The 20,062-nt window shown below is 35.5% G+C and overlaps 1 protein-coding gene across 1 annotated transcript in view; it reads left to right on the forward strand.

The window, feature by feature from the left end:
• LOC145691989 (protein takeout-like) overlaps positions 1-19,218 on the forward strand; it is a 78,346-nt gene extending 59,128 nt beyond the window's left edge. Inside the window, exon 6 of the mRNA XM_081767287.1 lies at positions 18,870-19,218. Within this exon, the coding sequence (XP_081623413.1) occupies positions 18,870-19,024 (155 nt within the window). The 3' untranslated portion in view covers positions 19,025-19,218. The remainder of the gene's footprint in view (positions 1-18,869) is intronic.
• The last annotated feature ends 844 nt before the right edge of the window (positions 19,219-20,062 follow it).

Below are 20,062 nucleotides of genomic sequence, written 5' to 3' on the forward strand. Positions count from 1 at the left end.
GGAAAGTAAAATTGGAAAATTCCGGAATTCGGAAAAATTCCGGAATTCAGAAAAATCCGGAATTCGGAAAAATTCCGGAATTCAGAAAAAATCCGGATTTCGGAAAAATTCCGGAATTCAGAAAAATTCCGGATTTCGGAAAAATTCCGGAATTCAGAAAAATTCCGGAATTCGGAAAAATTATTTTTTCTTTTTGTAATCCTAAGAATTTTGTTCAAACGGAAACGAACAAATTTCCTTTTTGTAATCCTAAGAATGTATGATGCAAGTTAAGCTGAAACTTACATCCTAAAATATACACTACTCAATCTTCCCATGGTTAATGAGATGTAGTCCAAAAGTACGATGTACTTCTAATATTTAATTTTTGTTTTACTGTGATATTGTCCAGAGATAAGACATATATCACACTGAGATAAACAACTTCACATAATGAAGATGTTATCATACGTAGTTTTCCAGAAAATCGTGAGAAACGAATTTTTATGAAGTTAAAATATGCGTCGCTTGTTGCCAGTGTGATGCAATTGATAACTTTTATGCTGGAATAGTCTTATTATTATTATTATTATTATTATTATTATTATTATTATTATTATTATTATTATTATTATTATTATTATTATTAATCGTTTATGTACTGTAAAAGAAAAATGTGAACCGTTAAGTAGTAGATTTTATCTGTTGTTTTTTGATATCTTCTAGCAGTAATAACAAATTGCTTGTAAATACGCAATGATTATCAAGGACAATGGCATATTAATGTAAGGACTACTCTGCAGACTAGCAATAAACAATAAACAATAACAGATAAACAATAGTTGCAAATAAATAAATAAATAAATAAATAACTTGGGCACGTCAGAATGTTCGCGAGAATATAGGGACGCATTGAGACTAGCAAAGAGCGTGGTATTATCATTACTCAAAGGGCCGTACGATGGAGGCATTGATGTTAATGGCACTAAGGAGCACTTACTTGCTCTAACGGTTAACCTCATTTTTGAGATGATTCTTAGAAGTGGGTGTGTTGGCATGCAGTTAGAAGACCTATATCCATTATTTAAAAAGCACACGTTATCTGTGGAGTACTAACGATTTGCGTCACTATCGAACACTAACGTAGCACTAGCGACGTTTCAAGTCGAAATTGGAGTCTAACATAAGTGGCTTGTCAACTTCACTTCCGGGGGGCACACTTAGTATTTCGGAGGGGGGTCACTGCTGGTGCTATTCTATTTATTATTATATTATAGACGTATTATTTTGGTCTCCTCCGAGGGGACACTCTGAGAGCTCTGGGGAGGCCAGTGTTCCCCCAAAATCGTCTCTGGAAAAAGCAGTGACTGCGTTGATCCGTTGTGTTCTTTTGGCTTATATTGACTTATATGGCGTTGCAAATTTTGGGAAGGGAGAAAAACAACAGAAACCAATGAGAAACAAAAAGCTTCCAAAAAACTTATCAGATGATTTTTTAGTGATGATAAGCACAAACAAAACAAACCAAACATAATTCCAATAAAAGTCTATCACCAAAATGTGCAGGGGTGGAACATTCAAAAAAAGCTTATGTTAGAAATAACGATGCTAGATGATTTATGTGATGTAGATATTATATGCTTAACTGAACACTGGCACAAGGTAAATGAAATAGAGTACCTACATGTAGAAGGTTTCAAATTACTAGCAAATTCATGTAGATGTCACATGAACAGAGGGGGGTCGTGCATATTGGTTAAAGCAGGCTTGGATGGAAACAAAAATACGAAATTTGAAAATTTTAATGTAGATAAACATTTTGAAAGTAGCATAGTAGAATTATTGCAATTAAATTTAGCTATAGTATGTGTATATAGAACACCTGACGGTAACTTAGACTTATTCACAAACAAACTGGAAACAATTGTTAGATATTACCAAGAAAGAAGAAAAAACGTAGCAGTAATAGGGGATATAAATGTTGATTTTTTAAAAACTGAAAAGATTGATTTTAAATTTAATGCTATGTTAGAAACGTATGGCTTGAAAGCAATCGTACGAACACCTACTAGAATAACCAAAAATAGCAAAACAGCAATAGATCAACTTCTGATAAATGACTTAATATTAAATAGTCATGCTAGGGTAGTAAACACTGGGTATTCTGACCATCTCGGTCAACTCTTCACTATTAATGTACCAATAAATAAAAGTACGTCTTTAAAACGGGAACAAGAAAAAATACACGCATATAGGCGGAATTTCAATACAAATAATATTATGCACTTTAAAATGCTAATTAAAGATGAAAATTGGGAAGAAATATTTTTGCACAATGACGTAAATGAAGCCTGGAACATTTTTCTTGATAACTTTAGTTACTATTTCAATGTAGCTTTTCCCAAAAAGAGTGTTACTTTACGAACAAAAGCTTCCAAACAATAGTGTACTCAGGGTATTAAAATTTCCAGTCAAAAAATGAAAACACTAAACTTGTTAAGGAAGGAAGGAAATACTACTGAAGCATTCGAAAAATATTACAAGAAATATAAATATATATATAAACGTGTAATTATAGCAGCAAAACAAATGCACTACGAAACTATAGTACAGCATTCGTCTAATAAGACCAAAGCGTTGTGGTCATTAGTAAATAATGAACTAAAAATAAATGAAACAAGAGAAAATATTACTGAAATAAAACACAATGATGAAGTAATTCATAACCCACAAATGATTTCAGACACATTCAATTCTTATTACACAAATTTAAGTAGAATATATGACAAACACAAAAATAGCAACCAATTTGGGAAAGTTAACATAAGAAATAATCTAAATTCAATGTATATATATCCTGTAAATGTGACCGACGTAATAAAAATTATCAATCAAATGAAAAATAAATGGTCAGCAGGCATTGATGAAGTACCTCCTGCGCTTATCAAAAAAGTTGTAAACAGTTCTCTAGCTGAAGCTTTATGCTATTTAATAAACTTTTCTTTCCAAACAGGAGTATTTCCTGATAAATTAAAAGTTACCAAAGTCAAACCAATTTATAAAAAGGGAGATAAAATGGATACCAGTAACTATAGACCAATTTCTCTTATTACAACATTTGCGAAAATATTAGAATTAGCAATGAACAAACAGGTTACACTGTATTTACAAAGTACTGGAACAATTTCAAAAGATCAACATGGATTTATTCAAGGAAAATCAACGGAAACCGCTATTTATCAATATCTGAATTACGTAAGCGAACTACTAGATAAAAGAAATAAGTGCATAGGATTGTTTTTAGACCTTACAAAAGCGTTTGACTTAGTGCCTCATAGATAACTTTTATATAAAATAGAGAAATGTGGAATAAGAGGAGTAATAAGAAACTGGTTTCGTTCATATTTGACAGATAGAATGCAGGTGGTGGAAATAACTAGAGTAGATGGGAGAAATTCAAAATTAACTACTTTCACATCTACAATGAATAAAATAAAATGCGGCGTACCACAAGGATCAATTCTTGGGCCATTACTGTTCTTAATATATATAAACGATCTCCCGGATAATTTAAACTTTGCAAAAGCCACATTATTCGCGGATGACACATGTGTAGCAATAACAGGCGAAAACCAACAACGATTAAATACTAACATAGAAAACACCGTAAAACAGCTAACGAACTGGTTTGATCATAATAAGTTAATAGTAAATTCAGAGAAAACCTTGTCAATAAGTTTTAAATTAACAAACAACAATCTAGATAAAGGAAGTATAAAAATAGGAGAAAACGAAATAAAACAAGTTAGTTCTGTAAAATTTTTAGGTGTACATATATCAGCAGATTTAAAATGGGATTATCATATAGCAAAAATTGCAAATAGGTTAAGAAAAATGTGTTTTGCCGTACAAACCATCAAAAATACTATAAACCGAAATACAGCAAAAATATTATATTACTGCTCATTTGAATCTATATTAAGATATGGATTAATATTTTGGGGAAATACTGTAAAAAGTAGAGATATTTTTGTTCTTCAAAAAAGAGTTGTACGAATCCTAGCTGGTGTAGGACCCCGAGAGTCCTGTAGGAAATATTTTAAAGAACTAGCTATACTACTTTTACCATGTTTGTATATATATTGCTTAATAGAATTTGTAAGATCCAACATAAATGAGTACACAACAAACAGTGACGTGCATGGATACAACACAAGAAATAAGACTCATTTTCATCCACCAAACCATAGAACAGCAATGTACGAAAAGGGAGTAAAATATGCTGGTATTATGCTATACAATAAGTTACCAAACAAATTAAAGGTAATCAAGTCTAATGTTATATTCAAAAGAAAATTAAAAGAATACCTATTGTCACATTGCTTCTATACAACAGATGAATATAATCAATTAAATAGTCACAATGTAAATAGTAGTAGCAAAGTAACAAGATAGGTTCATTTATGTATAAGGTATGCTGTAGTATTGGTATAATGATATTTCAAATTACTGTAATGTATAAATGTATGAATTATGTTTAACAAATGTGTCTAATATATATGTACTGCATCAATTAACCATGACGAATCCCATGTACTATCGGAAAATTATTTCCAAGTTTGTACAGAATGGAGGATAAATAAAATGAAATGAAGTTTATTCTCTCCTTATATAGCCACGATGAAAATAAATCACCAATGGCATGGTTGTGGGGGGAGGATTGTTTATGCTGTAATGTCAGCCCCTCCGAGCAAATGCGTAAGCTCCAATAGGTTCTTTTATTTCGCAGGGCTCAAACTTCCCGGTGGAGGTACATCGCAGGCGCAATTTTCCCTGTTCTTGAGATAGGGCGCAAATTTCCCAGACGCAAAATTCTCGACACCGTTCGAATGACCTCGGAAGACTATATCTTTTTCAATACTTTTTTATATTCTTTTACTCGAGATTTCTTCATAGCTTCTTATTAAAATACTTACTAATATATTCTCATTTTATTGTCCTAATCAATCAATATGGGTATGTTGTCAGTAAAATATTTAGATTGATCGAGCCTCTGGTGTGTAACCACAGTATTTCATATCATCCCCCCATTAGAAATCTTGGCTAAACGAACCAATATATGTTGCCAATAAAATAGTTTAGAATGATTGAGCCCCTGGTAAATAACCACAGTATTTCGTGACAGACCCCCCCCCTTCCTATTACCATATTCTAGCTACATGCCTGACTCAGCTAATTCTCTACATTCTTTACCAAGCACACATTTTCTAAAGTGGAAAATGCTCTCTAAATACCTAAGCTCATTATTTTCAGCAGATGCACAAATTGGGTAACATTCTATCTACATGAATGTTATATATATGTCGATTACTGGAAACCGCTTCTCGCTATCTATTACCATATTTACTATATAATGATTAACGTTAAAACCGGAAATGGTTGATTTTTACCGCTTCCGGTTTGAATATTACTTTCATCAGGGAACTCGATTCTTAACTATTGACTCTGTACATCATGGCCAAAATTGATTGGTAATCCATCAGATAGTTCTTGAGACTGTTTGTTTCACTGACGGACAGAATGAATATATGGCTATAGAGTTTTGATAAACTAAATTCGTTAATGAGTGATGATGGAACAAATATAAGAAAGGTAGGCCTTCCACCGGGAAAATTTTCGAACACAAAATTAGGCATCGAAAACCCACATGTCCTGGGTTAGAATACCATAGATGAAAACTCTACCACTGAGTCATCAATCACCCGCTTATTAGTTTTATTAATTATTATATTAATATAAATTAATGAATGCCTGCTTATGTTAATTATTGAACAATTACATTGTACACTTCGTAAAGTCAAAAGTTATAAATTTGTATTTACTGTACATACAGTGAGCACAGGAAGTGTTCGTACACCTATGCTATTGAAACGAGAATGCCTGCGAAAAAGAAACAGAAAATTTAAGAAGTGTAATAACACACACAATATGAATAATGAAAACTAAGCTTTATGAATATATCAATAAAGAACCACAAAGACAAGTTTAATGGTCAGAAAGTAAATAAATTCCATAGAAAGTGTATAGAGTAGACGCAAAAAGAGATCGTACACCTGACGTACGAATATGAAACAAAGATACCACAACTGGGGTTCACTAGTATTCACCTGAGTATACACCTCTATATAGCATGACGAGTAACAGAATGAGTTTAGTTGTGAATAGGAGTGAAAAACTACACGGTGGGCTGTCAAAGTGGGAAGCAACCGAACAGAAACAAATGAGGAGACAAGAAAAGTAATTATTAAATTGCATAAGAAGGGTAAGTCTTTGAGAAAGATAGCAAACCTTACAGACAGGCCTCGTTCAACAGTACAAACAATAATTGCGATGTATAATGTTTCTATCACTGTGAAAAAAAAAAAAAAAAAACTGGAAGACCAAGAGTGTTGAGTGAACAAGATAAACCTTACATTATTAGGGAAAGAAAAAAGGTTCCAAAAAATAGTGCTGTGCAATTGGCAACGGATCTGGAAACACGCGGTGTTTAAGTATCAGCCAGTACAGTGCGGAATATTTGGAGGGTATCATGGTCGGATAGCCAGGAAAATGTTCTGGGTGAACAAGACAAATCGTATAAAGAGACTAAAGTTTGAAAAAGAGTATAAAAATAAGGGATCAGGCTTCTTTCTGGAATAGGGTCATATTTTCGGACGAAAGTAAATTTAACTTTATCGAGTCCAATGGGAGGCGTATGGTATGGCGCAAGGTGAATACAGAGATGAATCCTCAAAATCTCGTCCCTAAAAGACACGGAGGAGGGTCCGTGCTCGTCTGGGGTTGTATGAGTGCCTCAGGAGTAGGTCGTCTCCACCTTATCGATGGAGTGATGATCCACAAAGTGTATATTAACATATTAAAGGAAAATCTCCATACTAGTGCGCAGAAGATGGTTCTTGAAAACAATTTATTGTTCAGCAAGACAACGACTCCAAATATACAGCGGAAAATACTCGATTGTGGCTACTCTATAATACCTTGAAACAGCTTCGCACACCTCCCTAATCCCCAGACATGAACCCCATAGAACATCTATGGTCTGTTCTGGAGACAACAATAAGAAGGCACAGCTTCTCTACTCAGGGCCGGCGCTAGCAATTTTGCCGCCTTGGGCGGTGCTTTCACATGCCGCCCCATTAATCCGCAAACCTAATTTTGGCAGATAACATTCAAGTGTCATTTAAAAACATGTATAAAATGGAAAAGTAAACAAACAAACAAACAAAAAAAAGAACTACCTTTCTGGAATGCTCACGTAATATTTAAACGACTCTATACTGACACAATATTCAGTATGCTCGATTTCGCTGTATATCTGTAATATAGAGCAGCGCATACAGAAAATAAAGTTTTAAAAATATACTTTAATCATGACTAAGAATTTTAATTTTTAGGCTTATTTTATATCAAAAGGCGTTTTCAACAGAGTATGGAGCAAGAAGATAATACAGTAAATCAGATATTATGGTAAATGTAAGTGATTAGCCTAAGCCTTATAATGTACTAAAACACAATAGACATACATAAATTTAACATACCTTAATTGAAAGAAACTTTTCTTGCTTTGATATGAGCAAATTCCTTTATCACATCGCGTAGTCCAATGTTTTAGCCAATTTGTGTTCTATTGATATCGTCGCTAGACCACTCAAGCGTGTTTCAGACATAGAAGAGTGTAGATAGTTTCTAATAAACTTAAGTTTCCAAAAACTTCTTTCTCCACTTGCCACTGTTACAGGCAAGATTAACAAAATTCTACGTGCAATACTAACATTGGGAGCAAAGTCATGTTCCTTAATTAATTTTTTTTTTTTTGTGAACTTTCACAGGCTTAATTATAGTGAATAACACTTTCAATTTGTCTTTCAAATCACTGGGGTTAATATCTTTCAATTCTTCGTGTGTTAAAATGGTGGTAAGTTTAGTACACTTTTCAGACAAAAAGTTCAGGAAGTACTTATATCGCAAAGTTATGTTTAAGTTGCTCAAATCTTTCTCTTAAAAGCTAACACAATCACTTCTAGAACTTTGCAATAAAAATCGATCTTGTATCTTGTTTGTGGATGTTTTCAGTAGCTTCATCCTCTGCCTCGTACTGAAACTGTCTCTTCTTTCAACTTCGAGCTTGCACTGTATTACGTATCAGTGGATCCCCCGTATCTAATGCTGATGCCAAGGCCATCGTATAAAGTAAGATTTAAACTTTGCATAATTTCTGCTCCTCTCAAAGTACCCAGATATATTTCCTACTGCATCCAACACATGAGAATCAATGCTTTAAAGTCATACCAGACAACGAGTGAGTAAAGGAAAGAAAAGTAACTCAGCTGGTTTGCTATACACAGAGCATCGTGGACGACCATTCTATCGGTTCTATTGTCATTACTTATTTGAAGTAAGGCATCATAATCTTCCTATATTTGATAACTGAGTCAGAGCATCAATTCGGCTCTCCCACCTTGTGATGGATAATGATTTTAAAGTGAAACTACTAATATGTTCCTTTAGTATGGCCTAACGTTGAACTGACGCAGAAAAAAAGTCATAAACTTTTTTTAGCTATACAAAAAAATGAAACATTTCTCAAGAAATAATACGCTGTACGATTTACTATATTCGGAAAGAACAATTTGTAAATTGGTCAAAAACTCGCTGTTAGAACCTAAATGTCTCTAGATGCTACAGGCTAGAACGGCCTGTCTCAAGTGGGAGTGTACCTTTTGCATACTTGGAGCGGAGCGTTAGAACATTACTGAATAGAAAAAAATATAAAAAGACACCGTGATAATCTTATGCACTCTAGCTCAAAATCCTATCTGCTGCAAGGGAAATATTGAACGAGATACCTGTGGCTAGTAGTTTGATAATTGAAAACGAGGAGGCATGCTCTGAATTTCCTGAGAGAGTATTTTCTTGAATGTGAGTGAAGTAAGTTCAGTTACATTCTCAGGTTAACACAATCTTATTTTTCCATGTGAGCCTATTACGAAGCATTATATTTTGATAGTATTCTTTTCTTTTTCGAATTTTGCCGCCCATTAGACTTGCCACTCTGGGCGGTGGCACGGCTCGACCCTCTCTCGCGCCGGCCCTGTCTCTACTAAAGAGGGCATAAGAAAAGCTATTCAAGAAGAATGGGACATAGTCAGTCCCGAAGTTACAGAACTACGAACTACTACAGGTGAAATCAATGCCACGAAGACTACAGACAATCATTAACGCACAGGGTAATCCCACAAAATATTAAATAACGTAATATAGTTTATAAGCATTAATTCAAGCATAAGTGTACGGTGACTTTCTGCGTTTACAAAAAAGGAATTCTCTCTTTTCTTCTGAACAAAACAATTATTGTGTTTGTTTGGCCTTTCTCTTGTATATAGAAATAAAATGTATGAATGTGTAGTCTTAATTCTGGTTATATATATATTTTCCACCTCCCGTTCTCATGCTAGCTGTTTTCAATATAAAGTATGCACGGTGTACGAACACTTTCTGCGCTCACTGTAGGTATGTTGACAATAAGCGAATGTTATTAGAATATTTGTTGAGATTTCTTTTCCTTCACTGCCTTTCGCCTGGTTAAAAAGTAGTTTGCAGTGCTTTGGAGCAGCTGCAGGTGGGAACGCGATAATGTTTGAGACATACCGGCGACTTTTTTGTGTGTGAAAATAAGACCTTCCTCATAAAGCAGTAAATAACTGCAGTAGCAATTGTCTACGTAAGTGATAAAGACATATCCAATTACAAGAAACTAATACAGTATATATATTCATTATTGTGTTTCTCTTTTAACAGCTACTAGCTAGGGATGGCCAATTCCAGAATTTTTACTTTCCGGAATCCGGAAAGTAAAATCGGAAAAATTCCGGATTTTTTCCGAATGTCGGAATTTTTCCGAAATCCGGAATTTTTCTGAATTCCGGAACTTTTCTGAATTCTGGAATTTTTCTGACCGAAATCCAGATTTTTTCTGAATTCCGGATTTTTTCCGAATTCCGGAATTTTTCTAAATTCTGGATTTTTTCCGAATTTCGAATTTTTTTCTGAATTCCGGAATTTTTCTGGATTACGGATTTTTTCCGAATTCCGGATTTTTTCCGAAATCCGGAATTTTTCTGAATTCCGGAATTTTTCCGAATTCCGGATTTTTTCCGAAATCCGGAATTTTTCCGAATTCCGGAAAGTAAATTTCCGATTCCGGAAAACAAAATTTCCGGAATCCGGATTCCGGATTCCGGAAAATTTTGGCCATCCCTAATAAATATATATATATATATATATATATATATATATATATATATATATATATATATATATATATATATATTGGAGATCAATAGAGTGGATAACACATTCCAAGCTAAAGTGGAAAACCAAAAGACAAGGATGGGTACAATAAATGGATGAAATAATAGTGCTGAAGGGATGGGAAAAATGTTTCCAGAACTGGTAACCAGTGAACGAGAAAGGAATGTTCATGGTCGAGAAGTACTGAAAGCAACACAAACACTGAAAAATAACAAAACCCAAGGGGAAGATAAAATCACAGTTAATAAAGTATGGAGGGGAAGGAATAATAGAAGCAGTAGCTATGCTGATCTAGTAAATATGGAGAAAAGAAATGATGCCGAGTGGTGGAAGGTTGGGATTGTATGCCCAGTATAGAAGAAAGGGTATTTGCTAGATTGCTCGTATTACAGAGGCGTCACTGTACTGAATACATACTATATTTTTTCAATGTATTGAATACAGAATTCAGAACAAGTAAAAGTACAGTACATCAATTTTTGTCATCAGGCAAATAATAGCGTATCACACTAAACAAGGATCGGAATTACACATTCTGTTTGTTGATTACATTCGTTCGTTTCTAATCGTACTCAGCTCCTATTTTTTTTTATTCGTAACCTTAAATCTAATATCCTACATTAATTCTTTATTCCCTGACGTATAGGACATTAGGGTACATTAATAAATCGATTTCTGGGTGTCGGCATTTAAAACCATTTATCTCGTGAACAGGTCTTCTCGGGCTAGCAGCCAGGTAAATACTTTTATATCTTGCGGAAGAACACAATCTGCCTCCCATACACCGGGAACACCTCTGGAAAGCTCAGCAGACTATTTGCCAGGTACAACATCAGGACAATACACAAGCCTCCAGCAAAAATAAAGAACTTAATACGATCAACCAAAGACGACCTGGGCCTCCGAACTCCTGGAGTTTACCGCATCCCATGTGAATGTGGTAAGTCATATATTGGACAAACAGGACGAACCATTGAAGCCAGATGCAAAGAACACAACAGTTACATCAGACTAAACCAACCAGAAAAATCCGGACTGGCTGAACATAGCATCAAACAGCAACATAAGATTTTATTTACAGATGCCGAAATAATAGCAAAATGCTCAAGAGTTTGGGACAGGAGGATAAAAGAAGCCGTTGCAATCATACAAGAAAAAACGAACCTTAACAGAGACACAGGATTCCAACTGAGCAAAACATGGACACCAATCATATCCCGCCATTTCAAGCACCAATCAGAAGCCGCCATTTCAACCACCAATCAGAAGAGTCCAATCATACATACATGAGTATATATATCCCATACACTCCATTGCACCATCATATTCGCCTGAAGATGAGGACGATGTCAGCCCTCGAAACGTCGCAAGATATAACAGTATTTACCTGGCTGCTAGCCCGAGAAGACCTGTTCACAATACGTCGCCAGGAAAGCTTCAATAGATACTTTAGGTTCCTTTACAGGGAGGAAATACTTCGTAGCATTCACCATCTACAAGAACTACGAAGCAAGAAGGCACGTCTTTTATGCAACTTAGCCTTCCTCTTGAGATGCAGAGACAATGGAGTGTCACCTAGCTTTACCAGACTGCACTTCCCTCTAAAGTCTGCCAGAATTTCAAGAATCTTAAGACACACAAGTATGGCACTTGTAAGAGAACGAATACATTTCATCCGTCAGCAGCTGGACCGTACGGACCGACAGCTTTTAACAACTCACCTGGAACTAGCCGGCTGTCTCTCTCCAATAGATTGGGAATGGATCGACATATCTTCAACAGCGTTGGCCGATATCTCACGCACCAAAAGGACGACTAAACAAATTAAGAAATTCAATCGACTAAAACCATCCATACCAACCAAACAGGGAATCGAAGCTGAGAAAGTGGTCGTAAATCTCACCAGTGTACCTTTGGATGAAAACACTACCAGTTTACTAAAGAAAGGGCTAAATTTTGCCATCACACCGAAGAAAATTCCGGCCATAGACATCATTGCCAGCATAGAACAAGCAATTAGCAATCTTCCCAACGACACAGCAGAAGAAATACGTCAGGAAGCCAGCGTGGTCCTGAAAAGAGCCGTCATGCCCAGACCAAACATTAGCAAAGCCGAATGGACCGCACTTAAAGCATTAAGAGAAGACGCAAGTATCACTATTCTACCAGCTGACAAAGGAAACATCACTGTAGTGCTTCCCACAGATGTCTATCAAGAGAAGATTTCAGAGTTACTTCGAGATCCAGCATATACCACCTTGTCACGAGATCCAACATCTGCAGTAGAAAGAAGAACAGCCTCACTACTTAAGAAGTCGGGACTGGACGAAGAAACACGCAAACAACTTACACCACACTGCAGCATACCTCCGAGACTATATGGCTTACCAAAAATACATAAAGCAGGGATACCCCTGAGACCAATTGTTAGTGCAATAGGAAGCCCAACCTATTCTTTGGCCAAGTATCTTACAACATTACTCCAACCATACGAGGGCAAGTGTGAACCCCATGTGAAAAACTCAACAGAGTTTGTAAAAAGCCTGAAGACGATGAAGATTTCTTCCACAGATCTTATGGTTAGTTTCGACGTGGTATCATTGTTTACCAGAGTTCCGGTCCAGGATACAATACTGCTTCTTGGGAAACACTTCCGGCCTGAGATATTGGATCTCTTTCAACATGTTCTCACTTCAACCTTCTTCCTATACCGTGGTCAGTACTATGAGCAAACAGACGGCGTCGCCATGGGTTCTCCACTCTCACCTGCAGTAGCCAATTTTTATATGGAGCACTTTGAACATGAAGCACTGAAGAAAGCACCACTTGCACCCACACATTTCTATAGATATGTTGATGACACCTTCACCATCTGGCCACATGGACGCGACTCCTTACAGGAATTCCTACAGCATCTCAATAACCAGCATCCGAATATTAAATTCACAATGGAAGTTGAACAAGATGGACGTCTACCATTTTTTGACATCATGATATACAGAAGACCGGATGGCAGCCTAGGCCATAGGGTATACAAGAAACCAACACATACAGATTTATATCTGAACGCAAACAGTTTCCATCACAAAGCTCAACGGCTTGGAGTTCTCAACACTTTAGCACATAGAGCATTCTCCATCTCCGACAAGGATTGTTTGATAGAGGAACTTAATCACCTTCGCAGCGCCATGCTACAGAATGGAAACTCAATGAGAGATATAAATATGGCCCTGAAAAGGACCAGAACGAGGGACACTGACAACAAGGACAAAAGTGCAGAAGAAACTGTGAATGAAGAACGGAAGAACACAATCTGCCTCCCATACACCGGGAACACCTCTGGAAAGCTCAGCAGACTATTTGCCAGGTACAACATCAGGACAATACACAAGCCTCCAGCAAAAATAAAGAACTTAATACGATCAACCAAAGACGACCTGGGCCTCCGAACTCCTGGAGTTTACCGCATCCCATGTGAATGTGGTAAGTCATATATTGGACAAACAGGACGAACCATTGAAGCCAGATGCAAAGAACACAACAGTTACATCAGACTAAACCAACCAGAAAAATCCGGACTGGCTGAACATAGCATCAAACAGCAACATAAGATTTTATTTACAGGTGCCGAAATAATAGCAAAATGCTCAAGAGTTTGGGACAGGAGGATAAAAGAAGCCGTTGCAATCATACAAGAAAAAACGAACCTTAACAGAGACACAGGATTCCAACTGAGCAAAACATGGACACCAATCATATCCCGCCATTTCAAGCACCAATCAGAAGCCGCCATTTCAACCACCAATCAGAAGAGTCCAATCATACATACATGAGTATATATATCCCATACACTCCATTACACCATCATATTCGCCTGAAGATGAGGAAGATGTCAGCCCTCGAAACGTCGCAAGATATAACAGTATTTACCTGGCTGCTAGCCCGAGAAGACCTGTTCACAATACGTCGCCAGGAAAGCTTCAATAGATACCATTTATCTCGTCACGTATATGAGGGGTAACGCTACTTGGCGAGCACACTAATGGGGCGTTTACACTTAGTCGATTTGCGTTCGATTCAGTTGAATTGACGTCACTTTCAACTTAATCGACCGTGTAAACGGGACTTCAACTTAATCGCTTGTTAATCGAAGGCAACTAATCGACTGGCAACTGAATTGAAAGACGTTCTATTTCCTGTGATTGAAATAATTGAACACATCCATCGATCTGATTTGGCCTAGTTATTTCGATTTAGTGGCAAATGCAGCGAGTCGATTTAGTCGTGCGACTAAATCGACCAAGTGTAAACGCCCCATAACTGATGAAAGGGAAGGAAAAATGGATTGGGGAAGTGGCCTGTTACCATTATGTTAGGTACCATCTCCGCATTTTCCTGGTGTGTATGATTGAAACCCAAGCAACACCTCACTCAAGATGGCTGGTCTGAAAAGGCTGTAACAATTTTTGACCGAATGCCCCCACCGGAAATCGAACTTGTGGCCGTTCGAACCAAGAGCGTTAACTACTATTCCACGCTGGGCTATAGTAATATTATGAGTTATATTAGTGCAGTTAAAGATAGTAGTCATCAACTTTCCTCTTACACTTCAAAGTTGAGTCACTAAAATTCAACATTTATATATATATATATATATATATATATATATATATATATATATACTGCTTTGGTCAAGGTTTATTAGGAACTAGTATATATTACCCGCTTCGCTGGGTTGAAATAAATAATTTAAAAGCACACTGATATTGCTCATTTTAGATCATTTTAATGTATGTCATCCCTCCTCATCCCCCAAATGTCAGGACTGAAAATTGACTTAAATAGCATCAGAAGTGTCACTGTTCATTTCGGCGATAGCAAGAACTATAGATTCAACAGTAGTATCTGTCATTTTTGACCATTTATATATATACTTATATATATTTCTCCCACCCCGATGTTGCGGGCCATGGTATCGGAAGTGTCACCGTTCATCTCAGCGACCTCAAAAAAGGGAATTCAGCACTAATATTGGTTATTTTCTGTGATAAAACGGTTAAATATATCTTCCTCCCCCTCCCCTAAGTTGTGGGTTTCAATTTGGATTTAAACGGGATCGAAAGTACCGCTGTTCATCTACGGGATCCAGAAAACTATAAATTCGACTGATAGTGGCCATTTTCGATCATTTTTATATATCTCTTTCTTCCCCTCCCCAAAGTGGCGGGGCTGATTTCAGATTTAAACCGGATCGGAAATGTCACTCTTCATATGAATGATCCCAAAAACTATGGATTAGACACTAGTATTGATCATTTTCGATCATTATTATATATAGCTCCTCTTCCCCTTCTCTTTGCTGTGACACACGGCATCAGAATTTCAATCATTTTCGATCATTTTAAAATGTTTATCCCCCTCCTCAACTATCAGGGTTGAAGTTGGATTCAAAACAGCATCAGAAGTGTTGCTGTTTCTCTCATCGACCCCGAAAACTATGGATTAAACACTATAATCGGTCATTTTTGATTATTTTGAAATGTCTCCTCCTCCCCCTCCCCTACGTTGTATCGTCAAACTGAATAGCATAAAGCAATCCCTGCCGCTAAATTCATGTATGTTAAAAATTTGATTGAGTTCGGTCGGGTGGTTCAAGAGTAATGAAGTCACAAAGGCAGTCATTTTCTTATTTTTTTTTACATATATATCTCCCTTCCACCCCGCCGCCCCCCCCCCCTGCTACGTTGGCTCGTCAAAGTGAAACGATAAAATACTCCCAAGGCTTGACCCTCATATATGTTGAAACTTTGAACGAGATTGGTTGGGTGGTTCGAAGTTATTAGGTTTTATTAGTTTTTATTTATACGCCCCCCCCTAGGATCTATGGTTAAAGTGTAATTGCAAATATGTTTTCAGATCCGAACCTCATGTATCTTGAAAATTTGATTGAGATCGGTCGGATAGTTCAAGAGTTATTAAGTTACAAAAATAGTCACTTTCAGTCTTATATAAATTGATTTCTATATATCTCCTTCCTCCCCCTCCCCTAGGTTGCATTGTAAAAGTGAAATGACGAAAACATTTAAGGCCCGAACCCTATGTATCTTGAAAGTTTGATCAAGATCGGTCTGGTGGCTCAGGAGTTATTAAGTTAGTATATTTTTAAAGATGTCTCCCCTCCCCTCCCTCACCCCTAAGTTCTACCCTTAAAGTGATATGATAAAAACCACCTCAGGTCCGATCCTCATCTATGTTGATGCTTTTAAAGATCGGTCGGGTGATTTAAGCGTGATGAAGTCACAAAGACAGTCACTTTTGTTTTTACTTGTTTTTACATATATCTTCACCCTCCACCTAACCCTTCGTTGCACTGTAAAAGTGAAATGAAGAGAACTTCCCACGCCCGAACTTTATGTATGTTGAAAATTAGATGGAGATCGGTAGGGTGGTTAGTTCAAGAGTTATTAAGTTTTATTCATTTTCATATATTTCCCCTTCACCCCTGCCCCACCCCTAAACTCTAGTGTCAAAATAAAATGATAAAAAACTTTCCGGGTTTGAACTTGATATATGTGGAAAATTTGATTGAGATCGATCGGGTGGTTCAAGAGTTATTAATTCACAAACATAGTGACTTTTATTTTTATATTTATTGATTTTTCTATATTTCCCCCTCCACCTCCTCCCCTACGTTGCTCCGTCAAAATGAAATGATAAAAGTCATACCAGTCCCAAACCTCATCCACATTAAACAATTTGATCAAGATCGGTCTGCTGGTTCAAGAGTTATTAAGTTTTGTTTATTTTTTCTATGTCCTCCATCTCCCCCACCCCCAAGTTCTAATGTCAAAGTAAATAGCTAAAAACACTCCCAGGCCAGAACCGCATCTACGTTAGAAATTTGATCCGAGATCGGTCGGGCGGTTCAGAAGATTAAGACTCATAAACATAGTCACTTTCAATTTTATAATATAGATATTGAATTTTCAAAAGTTACAATTAATATTTTACACGCTGCATACAGTGTCAACCTACAATTTATATATATAATATAATATGTAATATATATATATATATATATATATATATATATATATATATATATATATATATATATATATATATATATATATATATATATATATCAAAAAGAGTAGTTTCATATATTCTCTTCTGTATTAGACTAAGTATGTTCTTGAATACACAATGACCTCCTTTAAAATAATAATAATAATAATTTCATTACCTTGAAGAAACTGCCTCCTCCTAAGAAAGCTTAAATCCACAAATTTATGAGTGCCAGAACGCGATACTTGTATGAGAAGTATATATCAACGTGAACAGGATTTTAGTTGGTAAACAAAGTAGAAAAGAGACTTTTGGTATGCCAATACGATGATGAAAATTTAGTATAATATAGTATATCGTGAATGTTACTGTTTTACGTAGAGTTGATTTTGTATCATGTGATGTGATTGATTTGTATTTAACGTTCATTTTCAGCACGGGCACGACTTATATAAGATATGAGCAAATATGTAATGTGAAATACAAAATCAGATAGTTTTCTGTCGAGAATGAAACTTGAATCTTCCTACTGAATGTGCATGTGCTAATCAAATATCTACGAGGTACCTAATAGGACACAAGTTCGTGATTTATTTTTTTATTCCTGACGAAAGTAATCTCAAAATTTTATTAAACCATTAAAAGTGACGTTTAGTTCATTCGTTAAGGGGGTAGACTACTAAATATTTTTGAAAAACTAATAATTTTTCTTTTGCCCGTTTTTCGTAAGTGGAAAGAGGTAATAAAATGTAACTTACTACAATAATAGATAATGTTATTCTACACCCGAAAATACGAATCGGAAGAATTATCAGTGTTGCCATCCATAGAAATTACAGTGTGACCAGAATTTGAATTACTCAAAAATCTAGATAAAGGCAGCGACTAGAAAAATGAACTCAACGGTAATTTATAACTTATCATGGTATCTACCTTTCTTGTTTACTACTTTTTAAAAAAATGTTTCTACTTATTTTGTAATAACTTATTTATTTTGTAAAAATTTATGTAAGTTTTATAAAATAAATAGAATTGTTCTTTGAAAAGTAGTAAACAAGAAAGGTAGACAGCATGATAAGTCATAAATTACCGTTGAGTTCATTTTTCTAGTCTCTGCCTTTATCTAGATTTTGAGTAATTCAAATTCTGGTCACACTGTAATTTCTATGGATGGCAACACTGAAAATTCTTCCGATTCGTATTTTCGGGTGTAGAATAACATTATCTATTATTGTAGTAAGTTACATTTTATTACCTCTTTCCACTTACGAAAAATGGGCAAAAGAAAAATTATTAGTTTTTCAAAAATATTTAGTAGTCTGCCGCCTTAATTACTGTCTTGTCTTTCTACTATAACTCAGTCTGAAATGCCATCAAAATCATCTCAAAAACAATTATCATAAGTAACCGAAATTTATGTAGTAAAAACTGAATTTACTTATTTATTGCAGGAGATACAATGAACAACTTCCTAAACGAGAATGCCAAAGAAGTTATTCAAGAACTGAAGCCAGCAATTGAAGAAGCTTTTAGCAGTTTGTACAAAGGCCTTGCCCAACGATTATTTGACCGAGTGCCATATAATGTATTGTTTAAGGGATTGTAATGCACTGCCCCTTATTTTTCACTCTTTCTCTCTTTCCTTTTAATTATATTTTGAGACATATACTATGACTTTAACATAATAGATTTTAACACAAATTTAAATTCAAATGAAAATGATTCACATAAATTTATGTTTTACGTTTTGTAAACAAAACACATGCAACAATTAAGATGTTTCTTAGTTAGTAAGCAAATTTCAGGTAAATTAAAAAAAATAAAGTAAATTAACAAATTTATAACCATTTCGCCTCTTATTGCAGTAGTTTGAAACAGATAGAACATAATGCCAGATGATAATATAACACATTGGTAGCTCTAGGAAGTTTCTCTTTGCAGTGCTGTGAGTATTTGCTTTCCTATATACCTTTGTCCTTCGATCAAAGTACTATTGTAAAACCAGACAAAAACATCCGAAGTTCTTATCTTACAAAACCAAATATCGCCCAATTTATTTAATATGTATACGATTTCCAAGTCGATGTAGTCCACATTGCTATTCACGACAATGAACAGTATACATATGGCCTGACTTTGGATTATACGTTTGAATGCTGACTACATTAAGTATTAAAAGTTACCACCATTGAACTTCTAACACATTTGAGGGCAACTCTCCAAGTTAGCAATAGCGTTGCCCACGAAAAGGATTTTTTCATAAATATAATAGAAAAATACATACTTGCCCAATATAAACATATATACTTATCGCCCAATTTATTTAATATGTATACGATTTCCAAGTCGATGTAGTCCACATTGCTATTCACGACAATGAACAGTATACATATGGCCTGACTTTGGATTATACGTTTGAATGCTGACTACATTAAGTATTAAAAGTTACCACCATTGAACTTCTAACACATTTGAGGGCAACTCTCCAAGTTAGCAATAGCGTTGCCCACGAAAAGGATTTTTTCATAAATATAATAGAAAAATACATACTTGCCCAATATAAACATATATACTTATCGAGACACGATAATTTTTCGAGAAGAAACTGCCTAAACTCTTCTCTTGTAGACAACTGTAGTTAGAA

Source organism: Thermobia domestica, chromosome 8 (genome assembly GCF_964235325.1).
Source record: "Thermobia domestica chromosome 8, izTheDome1.hap1.1, whole genome shotgun sequence".
In the NCBI taxonomy this organism is placed as follows: Eukaryota; Metazoa; Arthropoda; class Insecta; order Zygentoma; family Lepismatidae; genus Thermobia; species Thermobia domestica.